Genomic DNA, 18,844 nt, shown 5'->3' with positions numbered 1-18,844 from the left:
AATAATGTCAATAAATATAAAAACCGGAAGGAACGAAAAAAATGCTTGGATGAACCTTAAAAAAACTCAACTATTCAAATGTAAAATAAACACAAACATTTTAATTAATAGCATAATATTTATTTTACTTGAAATTCAAATTCATTCCATTTTTTTAATTTTTGTTTTCAAATCATTGAACTTGAAAGCTTTTATGAATTAATTTCTACGAAAGTAAGCGTAGCTCATATTTCAGCAAACCCTGAGATTTATTTTTTTATTCAGTTCAGTTGTGACACATAAGCCTTTTATCAACTGTTGTTAATTTCTGTGTAAATAAGCTTTGTTTATATATAGTCACTAGAGTTCAATTGCTTATAAATCTCCATTACAGATTACATGAATTGTAACCCAAGAAACTGGGCAGTCTACACAAAGAAAATTTATACATATGTAATAATTGTTTACACTTCAGAAATCAATTATGATGATTATAATTCAAATTCACCGAAATTTAACCAGAATTACATTTACCAAGAGTTTCCTATTAAAGTATATTTGGTTCAACTAATCCATTAACATTAACATCCGTATTTAATTCACAAACAAAAGCCATTTTTTTATCGCATTCAGCGACGCCCATCACCACCTCCTCACCGGTGAACTCTAAATAGACACAGAAGCCATCCTGAAAATTGCGTTTCGGTGGATTGCTGGCCACAAAATTAGTAAAATTCATGGGATTGATATCTTGATGCCAGTAAAACTTCACTAAAGTGCTGTGATCAATATCAGTCTTGTGGGACAGCCTTCCGCGATGGCCTCCGCTCCAAAAGACGGCGTGGGTTTGGGCATGGGCTCCATAACGCATATAATTGGCAATCAAACGCATTTCCTCAGAGCTACGAATGGTCATCAGTCGGGCTTGGGAATCGATGGTCTCACAACCAAAGTTTGCATGCAACCAATCCATCTAAGAGAAAGAGAATTTTAAAACATTTCTAGATTTCAAGTGTAAAAACCACATTACATAAATACCAAACAGTCATGCTATATACCAAAGTGATTAATTGTAAAGTTATCATAAAGTTTACTCACTATGACGGGTACACTGAAAACGCGATTCTTGTAGCTTAGTTTGTAGTATTCATATGAGGGCTGAAAAAAGGATCACTTGGGATCGTTAAGGACCACAATAAAAATCACCTTACACTTACAGGCTTGTTGGAGGAGAAGAAAAAGCAACGCTCGCCAATTTGTACAAAAGGCTTCGTGCATAGAGCTGGCTTGGTAAAAGCACTATAAATAATTTTAATATTACAACTCACAAAATTCTTAGGCTTACGCTTGGAAAATTCCTTGAAAATATATATATAACTGAACAACAGGAGCAGTAAGCCAGTCACACCCACAAAGGACTTTCCCAGTGCCGACATTTTTGGTCACTGACTCGATTGGAACTGAAGGTGTACAGCTGAAAACTACACCTTTTTATAGGCATTACTTTAAAGTTTCCAAGAAAAATCTAGTAAATTGAGAAGCCACATGTGGCAGCAACATGGAATTATTTAATAACGAAAAGGTACAAAGTCATTTTTACAGCAACATAATTGAAAATTTATAAGTCTTTAGAAAATATGTTTATACTTTTGCTTATACATAATTAATAACAAATTAAAATAAGTCTCTTTTTTATGGTAGTTCAAACGTTCCTTTTTCTGTTATAAGTTTCTCTGTGGCATCCAGTCTTTGGTTCGACTTCCTTCTTGACATACACCTGGGCAACAGGACCAGGAGTGCAAGGCAGGATAAACATCCAAAAACAAGCACAATCGCTATTCTGCTCCTGAGATCCAGATAGAGCCAAAGTTGATTCACCGAGAATCTATATTCGCATATGAAGTAATCGTCCAAGCCGTACGATTGTCGCATATACAGCGATTTGTTGGTCAATTGAAGACAGAGGTAGGTCTTCTCCAGGATAACCTCGGAGCCAGGAGCCCAGCGGACAAAGTTCACTGGGTTTTCCGAAGCCTCCCAAGAGTAAGGCAGATCGCTGTTGTAGTTGTGGCCCGAGGTGGCGAAGGTGCTGCCATCGGGATAACCCCTGGACACGATGTAATCTTCAAGAGCTGTCAGCTCCTCCGACGTCTCCACAGAGACCAGGTTACTTACATTTCGCCAGCAATCACGCCTCGCTAAAAACCAGTCAAAGTAACGCTCCGTCTGGAAGTAATCAGACGATAAAATCATATTTCTAATAAAGAACGAAAATTCCACTAAAATATATATTCGATCTTCCGGCACTTTGTACAGATGTAATTTCCATTTTCAGAGTAATCTTACAGTCTTTTCTTTGCCTATATAGTAATATCCATCACCGATTTTTTCAAAACCCGAATGAGTCTGGCAGACAGATATCAAAAGAAGAAATACGAAATAATATTCCGCTCGCATTGCCCGACGTTGTTATTCCGATTTGAATGCAATTCAAACTGATATTGCTTTGTAAAAAGTTGCAATATTTATGTGACTGAATGAATATGTCTCGATAGTGGGTTATCTTATATAGGGAATGTACATGAAGAGACCCCTCAACTTAACCAAGGGAGTCACTAACCTAAACTAACTTCTATCTGGTTTCAAGATTTATAAAGAAATCAAGTTAACATAACACATATAATCGAAGAACATAATATATATTCTTATATATTATTATTATAATCATTCACAGTACATATTAACATTTCTTTGTTTACAATTACAAGTCATTCAAATGATTAACGGTACACCCCATTTCAAGACGGACTTTAAATAGATCTAAGTATATAATTTTGCAAGGCTTAACCACTGTAAAATGTCCTTGAAAGATAAGTACATATATAAAAAGCAAACTATAGTCTAGGAGGTATTGTTTTATAATCAAGGTGTAATTGAACGATAAGGCATATGTATATATTTTCGTTTCTATATGTATATTTTTATTTACGAGAGTAAATACTTATACATATATAGAACGAAACCGCATTTGTCTCGGGTTCTATATTTTCTTGATCCCCTATATAGAAATCAAGAAAATATTAAAGTCAAATTATCGTTAATATTAAGAGTGAAAGGTTTTAAGCAGACATTAAATGTATGTTATTTTTTCTATGACTAAAACGAAACCTTAACTTTTTCTCAAATATAGGTAGTACTTTTTAGGTAATAATTAATTATATATTCTCATATTACTTGATACATATACTAATTTTTACAATTACACCATCTTTGAATCAGGCTATTTGTATACAATTTTATAATTAATTAATAAGTATTTTTAAGGCTCTAAATGTGTTTGAAACTATTAGGTACACATGTAGATATGTATATCAATTAAAATCACCCGATTAGTGGATTACGGATCGCGAATCACTATCGGCCAGCGATTGCTCACAAATGTCTACTGCTCTTGTGTAGCAGGACTCGCTGCTCATTACCAGTTCTCCTTCGCTAAGCGTAAGGATCAGGCAGTTGAGACCCATTTGGGGCGTGGGCTCCTCCAAAGCCCAGTTCGTGTAGTTCATTGGTCTGGCTCGCCCAAAGTAGTTCCAGTAGAATCGATTATCCTTCGGCCAACGGTGGCCAGCGCTCCAGAACTTGGTTCCATCCGGATAACCCGTTTCGTATAGATGCTGTGCCAGGACACGCATCTCCTCCTCGCTGTCCACGCAAACGCGGGAGGTCCTTTTATCCTGGTAGCAGAAATTATGGAACGATGTGTGCTGCGGGAGGAAATTTAATGATTAATAAATATAAAATAAATATAAAATATGAAGAATTGCATTATTAAATAAGAAGTGAGGAAATGGATTTTGAAATGAAAGTATAGCAGAAGTCGGAGTCGCATTCGTGTATCTGTATCAACAGGATATAAATATGGTTTAATCATCATTAAAACCTACATAGGTAAACTAAAAATGTGACTCAATGTTGACTCACCAGTGGTTCCTCATTCGCCACGAAGTAGCAATAGTTTTCCTGGACCCTCTCGTAGGGAATCTTGCATCGCATAGCCTCGACGATGTGCCGGTGTCCCAGGAAGATCAGCCAGAAGATCAGGAAGTGCCGGAGGAGAACGCTTGACTCTATCTTCCGTGTGTTGCGATTCGGCATTGTGCTAAAATAAAACTGCCAACGATTCGGAATCGGGGTGTTATCGCCATGTGTTATCTCGGTGTGAGCTTCATCCATAAAGCGGAGAATTTTTTTTTTTTTTTTTTTGTGCTCCACAGATAAGGCATTTGATGAACCAGTTCAAGATCGAGCCCAATAAAAGCTCTACTTAAAATTTTTAAGACAACGCATTTTGAATTTTATATATAGTGTTCTAGAATAAAACCGAAATATAACTGTTATGTTCTTTTAAATATTTTTGTATTATAATATATTACATTTATTTATTATATAAGAATCTTTAAATAATAAATTCATACATTTAAAATAATGTACTTTTAAAGGACTAAATCATCTTAAATATCCCATGTTGTTATACTGTGAATCCCCTTTGTCTGTTGGGATCCACATCGAACCAATCCACAAGCAACTTTTGTCTTCACACTTTCAACTGCCAGAGACCACTGTTATACCACACTTTCCCCTTATCAAACTATTATACAAGAATTTTGTTACCTTCAAACGCTTTGTGTGGGTCTATACATGTTTGCTTTCAACCGCCGGTAGGTGACGCCACTGCATCATGGCCGTCCTTTCGTGCTAGCCGACCGAAAGGAAGAGTGAGGAAGAGTAATTCGCGCGGGTGCAAGTGAGATACTAGATGCAAGCAAGTTTGAATCGAACATTTGCTTTCTGCTTACTTAACGTGTCCCCTGTTATGTTCATAGTACTGGAATTTTAAGTTTCCTAAACACTGTTATTGAAGCCTGATCTTGTTTCTATATCCTCGCTTATTTTATTCACAATAATACAAATTTATTATTTAGGGTCTTTTTTGAATTATTGTTAAATTTATAATTCAACTTCCACGTTAATAAACTATAAAGTGTGCTTCGTTTACATATGAAAATGTACTTGATTTTAATTTTATTATTAGTCTTCAAATTTTAATAAATTCCATATTTCCTTATTTCTTCTTCGCCTTTAGTAATTCGTTAAATTGAGTTTTCAAATCCGACTTAACAGCGACCTGCTAAAGGAGTAAACCCTAAAAAACAATAACGTTCAGCGGGAGGGAGTAAAGAGAGCATAAGAGAGCCGACTTCAAGCATTCTGAACTTAACAGCTGTTAATGTGTATCTGTATCTGTACCTGGCAAAGAGACACGACACGAAGTGTGTTCGGGTCTCTCAGCCGAACACAAATCGGCCTGTATCTCAAAGTTTGTTTTACTCTGCCTGTATCTCGAAATTTTTTTTACTCTTGTCGCACATTCACTCGGACCGAGATGTTGAGAAATTTCAGCGCGTCGGCAATGAAAACGCTCGAGCATAAGTGAAAATCGTAAGGAAAAACGTGAAAACATAGTTGACAAATAGCATTGAGTGATTTTCTAAGAAATGTGCTAAATTAAAACGAATTTGTGATGGTTTTTCGCGGTTAAATCATGTTTTTGCTGCCACATTGGTACTAACGACGCCGTCGCACTCGCACTCGCGCTCTCTCGTTCTCTCTGTGACCGCTCTCTCCCTGTCTTTTGTTTGGCGTTTGCTTTGTGCTGGTCGTTCGCAGAGATTGTTTACGAATTGCGGTGTGTGATAGAAAAGCAAAGAAATCGCGAAAATTGCATCAATTCGAATGGAATCCGCTGGAAAAACAGCGAATATGAGCAGAAAAACACTGTTGCTATCTCTGCTGGCGCTGGCAGCGCTGCTGCTGAGCTCAGACAGAGGCGTCGCGGGACATTTGAATGTCTTCCTGAACCCCGTGGAAGTGATGCGATTATTGGGTGAGTTTCCCCCCACTTTTCACCTACTTTGTGCTACTTCTCCGCTTTTTGTTTTGTTTTTGCTTCCAATCTTCGGGTCGCGCCCTTTGTTATTGATTTCTCCCCTATATCTATCTCTCTCTTTTGCCGTCTCTGTTACCCACTCCCTTCGCAGGCAAAAAACAACAACAGTTGAACGCAATTTGTGTGTCAACCAAATTATGGAGATAACTTCAAGTTTTCCAATTATATCTTCGGTTCGGTTAAAAAAGCGCACTGTAAAAATATTGGCTTCCCTTAAAAATTATGTTTATTTTTTTGCTTTTGGCTTAATTTAGATGCCCTCGCACCAACGCCTCGCCATGCCGCAGGTGTTGTTAAACAGTAAAACAAATAAACAAACATCCCGCAACGGCAAAAGCAGCGAAAACAACAACAAAAACAGCAACCGGGGAACTAACTTTCGTTTGCTTCGTTAGGGAATTTTACGCTTCGTAAAACGAGGATGAAATTGAAGAAGAGGAGGTACAGAGAAGAGCAAAAGACACAAGAAATGCAGCAAATATAAACATACAACAACAACAGCTACAACAGTGCCAGCACATTAAATTTATTTCACTGTTTGGGGGAATATTTTTGAATATTTCTTGGAACCCGAAATTCCTTTGCACCCAAAAACAACAACAGTGAAAACCAAAACAGAAACAACAAAAAAGCTCCAGAAACATGCTGAGCGAAGCGAGACAGATAGCAAGGGGGCGACTGAGACAGAGATAGACATGCAAACGAGATGACAACGCGAAGGCGACAACAACAACACCGAAAACAGAAAAACAAAAACAACGAAAGGCAAAACCAAAACGTGACTGGGAGCATTCGAAGGAGCAGAAGAAGAAGAAGAGGATGTCGGTGGGGACGACAGGAGGAACTGCACAGTAGGGTTTAAATTGAGAATAAAAGTTCAGTTGAGAAAAGAATATTTTCAGAATAAGAAACAATCAAATTAATTTTTCTAAATTTACATTTAGAAATTAGCTATAAAAATTTGACATATTTATAGTGTCGGAGTACACTTCAAAACATTGGTTTTCTAGATTATTTGTTTATTCGATATTATTATCTTACTTTTAAATAATATAGACCCACTGTTCCAGCTTTCAATCAGCGTCACCCACTGTACTCGTATTTTTGGTAGTCTTTTGCATGTCAAGTCTGTGACTGCGCCCACAATGCAGTTTTTTTTTTTTTTGTTGTCCTGTAAATCGAAGTTTTCTTACTATTTGTTACCATGTGTGTGTGTGTGTGTGTGTGGGAGCAGATCCGCCAACGACGACGACAATGACGATGCGCATAATTTTACGTATGCATTCCGGATTTGAGATTTGCGAATTTCGGGGGCGTGAAATCAAGTATGCGCCATGTGCGGCAGATTGAAAGCGACCGTGGGCCGCCGCAGACTGTTGCAACTTGCAGGCAACTTTAACATCTGAGAGGGGTAATTAAGACAAAGCTGGAAAGTTTTGCAGACTGGCGTAGGATAAAGACTATGGAATGGCGCAAGGGCTTTGTATTTCTCCAGTCATAAATCAATTAAGCTGCATAATTTGCATTTGATTTGTGTGCGGCAAAAAAGGGGCTATGCTTTACAGGGTGGTTGGGAGTCTGTATGAAATTCATTTGCATTTACGCTTAATTTATAGCTTCGCCGATGATCACACAAGTTTGGTTTTTCTCCCTTTTGGTTTTTCTTGTTATCATCGCCACAGCAGGGGTCGGGGTCCCGGCAAAAGTTCAATGCTAAAAGAAACTTTGAGTCAGACATAAAGAGTCATAAAGAGTTCCTGGCATCTCTGACAGCCACATGAAATACAATCCAGGGGATCGTATGGGTTGGGCTCACGATCCACAAGTGATTGGATCATAATAATATCGTACAGACCCCCCCCCACATTTTATTCCCGATTTCAATTCCAATCATATTCCAGGCACCCAGAAGACGTTTAACGACCTTTTCGCTGGTGTTGTGACACGCGCTACATTTTAAATAGCCGAAAAGTGCATTATTTAAATTTAATTTTATTGCCACAGTTTTCTTATTTTTTCCCTCGTTCTGGTACGTTTTATGGGTCTTTATTGACGCTTTGGAATTTTCCTTTTTCTCTACTTTTTATTGCCAACACTTGGGGTGCTTTGATTTAATTTTACTGTTTGTCGCCGTCTAATGAAGCTGCAATTAAGGCCCCCAAACGGAGATTAGGGGCATCGGCACGATTTTCACACTTTTGAGCCGAAAAGAATGTGCTAAAATCGCTAACAACGCCCCCTTTTCAAATGATCGATTGGGCCAACAGCGCTTTGGGCCATAAATTAGCCGCAGATACTCTTGGTTATTCGAATATTCCGGGGGAAAACGTTAACGTTGGATGTGTTAGATTTACCACCAACTGTGTTAAATGAATTGAGAGCTCGCGGGCCGCTTTTGTTTAGGCCAATTTAAATATTTTCATATTTGCATAGGTATCGGGAAACATATTGATGGCTTTTGTTATTTGAAGTGAGCCGCGGCTAAGCGGCTTACACCGCAAACAAGCTGCCAAAGTACGAGTATCTCGAAGATACACACACGACGCGCCGCTACTGTGGCAACTTTTAGCACCTAACCGTCGAAGCTGTTGTATCTGTCGGATGCCCGTAACAAGCCGCCGGCCTGTATCTCGTTTATCCCCCACCCAACGCTCTCCGTTTAGCTTGTTTTTTTCTTTTCTTATATATATTTTCCTCTCGCATCTGTATCTTTCGTGTTTTGTTAGCAGTCGAGACATTTGCGCGCTTCTCCGGTTTTATGGCTTGTTCTTGGCTGCCTTTCCAAGATCTGGCCATCCGATAATTGTGAGCGAACACACAACTGGGGAAGCCAGGGAAGGCATCTCCTCCTGGTCGTGCTTAAAGCCTTCCAAGAAACGCCACCGATCCTCAGCTCCTTGGAGCTCCCCTTAACGGTTTGCGTACGCCTGCTACATAGATAGATACATGTGGCATGTGATATGATCAGCGGGCATGATCTATATTTTAATTGGTGCTGCCAATTTATGGTCCAGCATCGGCTGACTCTCTTAGCCGCCGTCAATATAATGAAGTGGCCATTAGCTAATGAAGCTGTCCCCCACGAAAGACGGAGGAAAATCGAGGGAAACCAAGACTAAGACCAAGACCGGCTGCGACAAGAGTTTATGGACCTGATCGTGGCACTTTTTTGCTATACGATGTGCCAGTGTTAACAGCTCACCTGACAGATCGTAAAAAGTGCTATCCGAAGGAGTTGACACAGCTGCCTCGTCGCCAGATCTTATCTCTTCAATTAGTGATCGCGAAAGGGGACAGTAAACTTGGCTTATAGAGCTAGATCTGGATCTCTGACTATGTCTTTATTTTGGTTAAAACTTTAACCTGAAAGTTGAGGATTCAATTCTATATTGATCCCTATAAAGTTTATCCTAAGATATGTCTTAAGATGTTCCAGTATGAATTAAATTCCATCAGATTTCCATTTGCTGGCCTGGATAACTGATCATCTGAGGCATCATTGAATTATCATCATAGCTTATAGAGCTAGATCTGGATCTCTGACTATGTCTTTATTTTGGTTAAAACTGTAACCTGAAAGTTGAGGATTCAATTCTATATTGATCTCTATAAAGTTTATCCTAAGATATGTCTTAAGTTGTTCCAGTATGAATTAAATTCCATCAGATTTCCATTTGCTGGCCTGGATAACTGATCATCTGAGGCATCATTGAATTATCATCATCTTTTGAGGCCTCACTTTATCACCCTGTTTTGGAATCACTTCCGCAGATCCACGATCTTCGGAGAGATCTTTATCTGCTCGTACGTGACTTATGGCCCAGTCCCCAAACCCAAAAAGTTCGTGTCTGGGCATCAAGTTCAAATATTTCGATTTGATTTTCAATCTATTTTTAATGCGGTCACTGATCGTGCGGTCTCGCAGGGCTATTGATTACATATTGATGGGCACTTGGCGGGTCATAAAGTGTCTGCCAAATCAAACAAGATCTCTCTCTCCCTCCCTGCTCGAATTTCATTATACTTTTGTCGCTTTGGGAACTGCAATTTGATTAGGCCTTGTTCATGGTACCAGGCACCGCCAGGTGGGCGGCTCAGAGGCTCAATTTGCATACTTATTTTATGGGTTCATGTGTCTGGTGACTGTAAACCGTCATAAACTTGGCTAAGCCCGGGCTTAAAGCCATTTCCATTACCAGACCTAACTATTGACAAAAAAACAAGCGGCATTTAAACAAATGAAAATCGCATAAACCGATTGCAGGCAATATAACAGCAGCAACAGCAGAACTTCCCCGCAAATAAACGATGCTCGTCAAAGGCTTACTGGAGGGGCTGATGGCGACGGCGACTGCGGTTATCACTGGCAACTGACAACTCTGATAACCCCGCCGGGGGGCTGCCACAAGCCTGGTGCAGGGAGATCCAGGGGGGGGGGGGGAGCATGTCAATAATAAATATCATCCATTGTTTGCCGGCTTGTGCTCCCTATACAATATATGTTGCATATATGTATATGTTTTATATAGAGTACATGCATGCATAGTATGGCGAAAAAAAGAATAATCATATTTACATTAAACAACAACAAGCGCCATCAATGAAGCCCGTTTTGCCTTTTCTCACAGCACTGAGAGAAAAGTTGATGAAATTTGCACTGAATCTGAACCAAAAAGGTGGATATATCGTATCTTTAAATCACAAATTGAAACTCTCCTTACTGGAATATGTTTTTATTCAAGATTTTATTATAATAGTTAATACTTCCAGATAAGATAGGAATTTATTTTCTCTGCTTAACGTTGGCACTGCATCCGAGTTTATTTTCATGTCACTATGACATGTGGGCGCCTCTGGGGGGGGGGGCGTGGCAGCTTTGGGCAACTGCAAAGATACACATATATGTAGATGGTGAGATGCAGAGATGCTGAGATACATAGATGCAGTGCGTGCATATGTGGCCTTTGTTGTCGCGGAGCTCTGTTTATTGAGTCGTTCTACTGTTTATTTGGGTTATGCACTGTGGGAGTTTTGTCCATTGCAGAAAGTAACATGGAAAGTATCGAACGGATGATACAAAAACAAGCATTCGGCTTGTTCGCTCGTGGAAAGTACCGCGGGTGCATCTAGATGCATCGCTAACTAGGCGTGTAGTACATAGTACGGGTATCCGTGAGATGTGCATGTGCCGCTAACACGATTCCACTGACATTCCCACAATGGAGAAGAAATTCGTGATACGGCTCTGAAGTATTAGGATAGATGGCTTGGCTAACTGGCAGATACAGTGGCATCTTCCAGATACGAATCTCGCGGGAGATGCATATCTATTTCATGGATATGCATGTCGGGATTTAAGGGACTTTAATGAAATTTTCTGGCATATTTAGATACTTAGATTTCATGATTATTATAGATTTATTTATACTTTGATACTTTGAGTTAGTTTAAGATACTTTTTTGAGATGTAAAATCCCCCATTACTTATTTCGGGTACCCATTCATCTTTTTAACGTATCTTTGGTATGGTTAGTTTCAAAAACAACCAGTTTCTTGGCAGCTGCAACCTCTCGAAGCTTAATTATGTTCATATGCCTTCAGTCTTGAACCGCATCATCCTCCATTATATATATAATGTATATACACATATTTCTAGGGGGGCTGTCCTCTTTTCTCGCCACTCAACACTCGAAAGACAACAGAAAACTGACAAAAAATGAATAACGATTAAGGTTAATTACTATTGATTCTGCCTGTTACAATAAGCCGGCCGGTCTTAGCCTTTTGTCAGCCGGCCAAATTGTTTGGCAAACGTCAACTCTGAAAATTTGAATGATTAATTTCAGCTAATTTTTGAGAGGCCACCCCGAGAAAAAGGGAAAACAAAATGACAGCGCTAACTGTGCCAAATCGCTGGATCGCTTGAGCCTGTGCCCCGAAGAGATGGCTAATTTTGCCGGCACAAATTTGTTACAATCAAAAGCCGAAAACGAGAACGAGAACGCTGAGCCGGCGGCTAGAAAAAACCATTTGAGGAAGCAGAAAAGAAAAATAAAATATATATTAGGCAAAACAAAACAAAAGGAGCGTCATTTATCATAACGACGTGAGGCAACTAAGAAACGATTCGCACGAGAGATACGGATGCGAGTTTGGGGGTTCAGGATGGTTCAGGATGGTTTCGGGGTCTCTCAGGGTTCCGGTGTTCTGCTGGTGGAGACATGGCTCAAAAACATGTTAAATGTTGACATGTGGTGGGCGGCATTTTGTGGGGGGTGGTGCCCAAGGCTTGTAAGCGAGATTGTTGTGCGTGATAAGCCGGGAGCTTTGAAGGGGGTTCATGGCATGGAGGCGGTTCCCGATCATTTGTTTTATTTATTTTTCGATTTGGCCACAAAACTGCACAAAGGACCCGGGTCCCCGAAGCAGCAGATTCCTCAAGCCAATGCAGCCAAAGTGACATATTAGCCATTAGATGGCGGAAACCCCCCAGAATATTGGCTAGCATCATCGTCGGGGGTTGCAGAGTCTTCCAGGGGGCGGAGGCTGCAAAAGTTCAATGCGGTTACGGTGCAGATGGAGTCGCTCTGGTGTTGCTCACCATCATTTATCATCTATTGCAATTTTGTTTGCCGGGACAAGATAAAAGATGCCAGCGATTCCCGGGCTGTCCGTCTGGCCCACGTTTCACTCTGTTTGCTTAAGCAAAATTGCTTGTAGTCCCAGTCTGAGCCTGGGATATTTGTCAACCGAGATAATGGAGAAAGAACGTTGATGATGGCAGAGGACAGTAAATCGAAGGTGTTGCTTTTGCCAGTAGTTTTCATAAATTATCCGTCTCCGGGGCTTTGTTTATACATAAATAACCAGGGGTCTCTATATACGGAATAACCTCAATTTATTATGGGAGAGATCTATTAGTTTGGCAGCTACGAGTTTTTAAATTAAATAAGGAAAGTGTTATCAATCTTCTCCTGTTAAAAGAGATGTACTAGTTATTAGCTAGTAAAGTTAACTATATGAAACCCTTACTCCTTTATTCTTAAAACGAATTCCCTTTGAGAACTTCACTTCCCACACGAAGAACCACTCCCAGCACAGAAGAGCTAGAGTTATGAGATGGTCTTTACCAATCTACTGACCCCTGAGAGTGACCCCGGGGAAAACTCTTATTTTTTTTGCTGGTCTTTGTTTCGGATCTTGGGTTGGGGGGAAAAATCAGCATAGGAAATCGGCACAGCGGAAAGCACTTCACGAATTGCAACGCTAATTACACGAAACTGGAAACCGAACCGCAGACATTTTGGTTGTGTTTTTATATTTCGCTGGGCGAGTGTCTCCGTCCAGTTGTCAGGCCAGGGTGCTCCTCCCTCCTCCCTCCTCCCTGTGCATCCTCCGCTCCTGGCGGCACTGTAACAATGGTCACGACTGTGACTCTGAGCAGTAGCAAGCTATTAAAAAGTCGCAAAAAATAGTCACAGCGACAGCGTCATGACTGCACGCTCCGAAAAATTCGACATACGATATGGGGAGACTCCATCGACGCCATCGCCAGGCACCACATCCTCCATGAGATCCTAGTCGCAGGCACGCCCACACAGCAGAAGATATCACTGGAATTAATCAGGATTCTATTATTAATATAGAAGATTAGACAAATAAATACATCAGTAAGATCACATCTCAAAATTAATTACTATCAAGATCATATTGTTTATTCCATTAAGTTATGTGCTTCCATATTATATTTGGTAATTCCTTAGTTCCTGCTAGAATTTTCTCCTTGTGCAGTGTATAAAAAGCAGCCAGTTATGAACACGAGGATAATACGAGCACAAAAAGGTTAAAAAAGTTCAAGAGCCGACCCGCGTCGGGCACATGCAAGTGACATTTGCTCGTGACATGAGGTAGACGACAGCGAATCCACTCCAAGACACGGGCTCCACCAAAAGCCCATCCCTGGGATGGGGCTCCTCGTAAAAATGCAATAGAGCGGCAACTTTCACATGAACCTGTGAACTCCTGGCCATGCTGAGATGTCTCTCCGGATCTCTGTTTCCCCCCTTCGCGATGAAAAGGGTCAATGGAAACGTGTGTCTAAGGAGCTGCTCCCAAAGCCCTGTAGGGAGGCTTGCCAAGAGGATGGGGGACCAGGACGCGTTGCATTTGATTAAGTCATGGGCGCTATTTTTAAAATGCTGCCGAGGAATTTGTCGTGGCCGCAGCAGCAGGGCAACACCAACGTGCAACATGTTGCACATTGCAGGGGGAAGTCGGCAACTTTTGCTGGAAAGTCTAGTCTTCAGGGCCTGCACTTGGGGAAATTCGAGGCAAACTCATTGAACTCTCGTTTATATTTATATTTTAAAGTTGTATTCAATAGTTAATTTCGTTTTAAAACTGTTCGGAATGAGAGTGAAAGATGAGTCTATCTCTAAGATACATTATCGTTTTCTTAACTATTTGATATGATAGTTAAGTACTTTAAAGTGATATTCAGATCTCAGTCTTAGTCTTCAAGCTGTGTTAATTTTCACAAGTTACTGTCAAAAGTAGAAGCCAGAACAGACTCCCTTGGCGTTCATATTACCTAGGATTGTCTTAGTTCTTTTTAGATGTTATGAAGACCCCACTTGGTGTGTTTATTTTTGCAAGTGCATGTGCATATACCCGCGTGTCTGACACAATTTATATGCCACCCAGTTGAGCCATTGGCCGGGGAGTGCCTGTGGCATGGCCTGCCTCCGTCTATTTCTATATCCACATCGGCGTCTGGGACGCTGCTGTCTGTGGGTCTGTCTACCTACAAGCTCGCTGATTTTTATTGTTATTGCCAGTTGTCAAAGGAAGTGCGCGCCACGTTCCGTCGGGTGTTCCAGCGATTTTCGTAAATTATTTCCTGGCCCTGGAGTTTGCCAAAGGCTGTCGGTTCTTGTATATATAGAGGGGTTCCTTTTGGGGGAATAAGTTGAATGCACTGTGCACCGAGCTGGAAATGTAAAATTGGGCAATGAGGCCCAGTCACTGTTTTGGTCCACACAACGAGCTCAATTGGTCCGTGTGTGTGTGGTCTGTGGAAGCCTCGTTAAGAACGAGGGATGGTACCAATATGAGCTACCTGCTGGCCTCATTATCATTAGCATAAGACGTCATAACAAACCAAATGAGTTGGCAATCGCGGCCAGACATCTCAGAATATCCAAAAACAAAAAAATGAGACAGGGAAAGACAAACATAAATAAAAACCCTGTCGAAGATGTTTCATTAACTGGAACCAGCCCAGGTCAAACCGCAACACAGGCAATCGAAGCCCAGGGACCATATTCCATGTTCTGTCCCTTACCTCGTTCTTGTTTTGCCAACCTCGGGGATCGGGGACTCTGAATCTCGTGTGTTTGCAGTTGCTACTCCCTAAATCCAGTTCGTGCTCTTGTGTTCCACATAGATTTCCAAGGGACAGATTTAGATACAGATACAACTGGCGATAAACTCGAGAATATTTCCAAGGAATCCCCCAAACACGAGCGCTTGTTCTTTGGTTTTGTTTATTTATATAAAACTGTTGCCGGCGACTGTCTGCGGATCGGGTTAAGCAAACAAGCCTCAAGATAAATCTCCCGGGAAAAACTCATTGCGCTGAGTGCATTCGAAAAGATTTACATGCAAAGTAGTCGATGAGTTTGTTTTATCAACTAGCACAGGTGATGGCACGAAGGGGGGGAAATCTATATACACAAACCTATATCTAAGCTAAGTTTGGAAGTAGGAGTTTACTTGAGGTAAAAGTGAACATTGTACTTTTGAGATACATCACTTAAATCATTTTAAATCCATTTTATTTATTTGAATCATTTCCTTTTTTCCAGGTGTCTCTGCAGAGGTTTATTACGTTCGCGAGGGACTCATCAACAACTATGCCTTGAACTTTATTGTACCCGTTCCGGCGAATGTCAAGGACATTAGCTTCACCTGGCAGTCACTGGCGGGACGGGGATTGCCTTATAGCATCAATGTGGTCAGCTCGGATCTGGAGGTGCTGCCACGACCGGCGATCAATGTGTCGCACAGCGGCGAGATCCCCACCACCATCCAGACCTGGGCCATTGCCCTCAAGTGCACCGGACTGAAGGCCGCCGAGGTGGATGTCACTGTCAGCCTGGAGGTGGTGCTAAATCGGTCACTGAACAATGTGACCCACCTGGTGTTTCGGCGCAAGAAGATCTGCCTTGTGAATGACAGTGCCGAGGATCCCGCGGAGGATGTGGACGATCCCCAGCTGCTGGAGACTGTAATGTTGCCGCCCACTGGCCTGATCACCCTGGTAGTGGGTGTGTCTGTGGCCATGGGATCGGTATGCTGTCTCCTGATGATTGCCTACTGTATCCGGGGAGCGGCCAACAAGAGGCAGCATCACCAGCACGGTGGACAGCCCATGAGGACGTCCAGTTTCCAGAGACTGAACACCCATCCGCCTTGCCAGTCCTCCATGGGATCGGCTGCGTACATGACACCCTCGATCATAGCCCCCGTGCATGGTTCCTCCCTGCCGCGTAAGGTGCCCGTGTCTGTGGAGCAGCAGCATCCCGAGGAGCTGCATCGTCGCATCTCCGAGCTGACCGTGGAGCGTTGCCGGGTGCGGCTGTCTAGCCTCCTGCAGGAGGGAACCTTTGGGCGTGTGTATCGCGGCACCTACAACGACAACCAGGATGTCATAGTGAAGACAGTGGCCCAGCATGCCAGCCAGATGCAGGTGCTCCTGCTGCTCCAGGAGGGAATGCTGCTGTACGGAGCCTCGCATCCCGGAATACTCTCCGTCCTGGGCGTCTCCATTGAAGACCACACCACACCCTTCGTCCTCTATCCGGCTCTGAATAATACCCGCAACCTAAAGCTATTCCTCCTCGATCCGGCCTGCGCCCGCACCGTGACCACCATTCAGATTGTGATGATGGCCTCGCAGCTGTCCATGGCCCTGGATCATCTGCATAGCCATGGAGTGGTGCACAAGGATATAGCCACCAGGAACTGTGTGTAAGTAGAAATGTAGCTCAATATATAAAATGTCTAAATACACAAGATATTGTATGCATAGAAAAGAATGCGGTAGAATAAACATTGCTCCGAGCTAGCTGCGTGTTTATAAACATTGAATTTCTTATAAATATTGACGGCTTCGATTTGAAGGTTAATCAAAATTTATGATCAGTTTTATATAGGATTTATTGCCAGAGAATTCTATATGACTTGGAAATGTATATAATGTGGGAAATTTCGAAATATTTGTGCTGAAGAGAAATCTTTTATATTCTATTTTATAAATATAATTTAGTTATACAAATTTCCAATCGAACCAGATACTTTAATGTATTTTAGTTGCTGCAGTTGTTACATTCTTGTTTATGGGTTTGTTAGTTTGTCTGGTTATCTTTTTAATAGTTCTTCAAATAGAGTGTCAGATTAGGTGCAATGAAAAGTAACTAAATCTTTAATTATATACCTTAAAATTCCTATTAATTTAATGCTTTTCTTCCAGCATTGACGATCAGCTGCGGGTTAAGCTGTCGGACAGCTCACTGTCGCGCGACCTCTTCCCCTCGGACTACAACTGCCTGGGGGACAGTGAGAACCGGCCGGTGAAGTGGATGTCACTGGAGGCACTGCAGCACAAACAGTTCTCCGAGGCCAGCGACTCGTGGGCCTTTGGGGTGCTGATGTGGGAGCTGTGCACCTCGGCCAAGCAGCCCTACGCCGAGGTGGATCCCTTCGAGATGGAGCACTACCTGAAGGATGGCTATCGTCTGGCCCAGCCCTTCAACTGCCCCGATGAGCTGTAAGTATTGGAATCGTATAGTTCTTGTTCATTCGAACCTGACTAATTGGATTATCTCTTATCTCGTTAAAGGTTCACGATCATGGCCTATTGTTGGGCCCTTCTACCTGGCGAGCGTCCGACCTTTGCCCAGCTGCAGTCTTGCCTCTCCGAATTCTATTCACAAATCACGCGCTATGTCTAGGATGGTGATCCCAAGGGGTTCCGCTCTTCTGAAGAGTGCAGAGGTCCCTCTAGGACCTTACCCAAAAACATAAAAAAAAGTCCTGTAGATTACTCGCATTTGTTTAAACGTTAGCGTTCCCATCATCTGTACATATAGTTAAAATATTCAGCTCTTTAGGTACTTATCTCTAAGCTTATTCTATGACACACTAAACATCTTTCACAAAATTATGTAGAACTCACAGTTTTTCACCTAATATCCAACACATCTAGATAAAGCCCGAATGCCGAAATCAAATATAGTGATATTTATCAATAGACTTAGATGTACCGTATACGTAAGTTTTAACAAACACATAATATACATATTTATGAAGCATATTCTATACATGTTTAGCATTTCGACAATTTACCGTTTATATATATATGAGAGAGATTAAAACATGATATACAAAAATATATACACGTATATATTATACACACATATATGCCAAAACAATTCCAGAAATTACCAAATTTGTTTTTATTCGATTTTATGGTTGCGCCGTTAAGGTTTTATCGCCGCATTTCGAAGGGTTTCTTTTCAGCACAAGTCACGCCCTCGCCCTTGTCAGGGTCTTAGGCACTCTCTCATACTGTTTTCCACTTTTCCACATTTCCATTGAAAAGTCGCCCAGGCAAATGAAGGAAATTTACGGCTTTCCCACTTGAGGGCACCGAAGGAAAACGGCCTGGGTAACAAAGTAACATTCACCCACACACAAATTAGCCATAAATTTTAATTTTACATGACAATGTTTTGGGTCGAAGTGAGAAGTAGGGAAGGCTGAAAGGAATTTTTCCAAGATGAATCAATTTTTTTT

General features: G+C 41.4%; 4 protein-coding genes across 6 annotated transcripts; 1 reads left to right on the top strand and 3 right to left on the bottom strand.

Moving 5' to 3' along the window:
• Positions 1–104: 104 nt before the first annotated feature.
• Positions 105–1,445, bottom strand: LOC110181393 (uncharacterized). Its single transcript, XM_020949128.2, has 4 exons — positions 1,325–1,445; positions 1,197–1,261; positions 1,078–1,137; positions 105–952 (listed from the first exon to the last, which is right to left on the bottom strand). Exons 1-4 carry the CDS (start codon positions 1,413–1,415, stop codon positions 527–529), a joined length of 642 nt encoding a protein of 213 aa, XP_020804787.2. The 5' UTR covers positions 1,416–1,445; the 3' UTR covers positions 105–526.
• A 67-nt stretch (positions 1,446–1,512) lies between these two features.
• On the bottom strand, positions 1,513–2,612 carry LOC147643024 (uncharacterized). 2 transcript variants are annotated; one of them, XM_086837285.1, is made up of 3 exons: positions 2,326–2,606; positions 2,155–2,205; positions 1,513–2,086 (listed from the first exon to the last, which is right to left on the bottom strand). In XM_086837285.1, coding segments are annotated over exons 2-3 (417 nt in total). In that variant the 5' UTR covers positions 2,157–2,205; positions 2,326–2,606; the 3' UTR covers positions 1,513–1,671. The 2 variants fall into 2 exon arrangements, with proteins under 2 accessions (XP_086693411.1, XP_086693410.1); XM_086837284.1 differs by having other exon boundaries at positions 1,513–2,205; positions 2,326–2,612.
• A 564-nt stretch (positions 2,613–3,176) lies between these two features.
• LOC110181375 (uncharacterized) lies at positions 3,177–4,793 on the bottom strand. 2 transcript variants are annotated; one of them, XM_086837286.1, is made up of 3 exons: positions 4,651–4,793; positions 3,961–4,348; positions 3,177–3,743 (listed from the first exon to the last, which is right to left on the bottom strand). In XM_086837286.1, exons 2-3 carry the CDS (start codon positions 4,210–4,212, stop codon positions 3,369–3,371), a joined length of 627 nt encoding a protein of 208 aa, XP_086693412.1. In that variant the 5' UTR covers positions 4,213–4,348; positions 4,651–4,793; the 3' UTR covers positions 3,177–3,368. The 2 variants fall into 2 exon arrangements, with proteins under 2 accessions (XP_086693412.1, XP_020804763.2); XM_020949104.2 differs by lacking the exon at positions 4,651–4,793 and having other exon boundaries at positions 3,961–4,395.
• A 577-nt stretch (positions 4,794–5,370) lies between these two features.
• Positions 5,371–18,489, top strand: dnt (tyrosine-protein kinase Dnt). Its single transcript, XM_020949108.2, has 4 exons — positions 5,371–5,923; positions 15,853–17,017; positions 17,520–17,816; positions 17,889–18,489. Exons 1-4 carry the CDS (start codon positions 5,773–5,775, stop codon positions 17,998–18,000), a joined length of 1,725 nt encoding a protein of 574 aa, XP_020804767.2. The 5' UTR covers positions 5,371–5,772; the 3' UTR covers positions 18,001–18,489.
• Positions 18,490–18,844: the final 355 nt, after the last annotated feature.

This window comes from Drosophila serrata, unplaced genomic scaffold (assembly GCF_035046125.1).
Source record: "Drosophila serrata isolate PLE 108 unplaced genomic scaffold, ASM3504612v1 contig_302, whole genome shotgun sequence".
Lineage (NCBI taxonomy): Eukaryota > Metazoa > Arthropoda > Insecta > Diptera > Drosophilidae > Drosophila > Drosophila serrata.
This window is presented reverse-complemented; position numbering and strand designations above follow the sequence as displayed.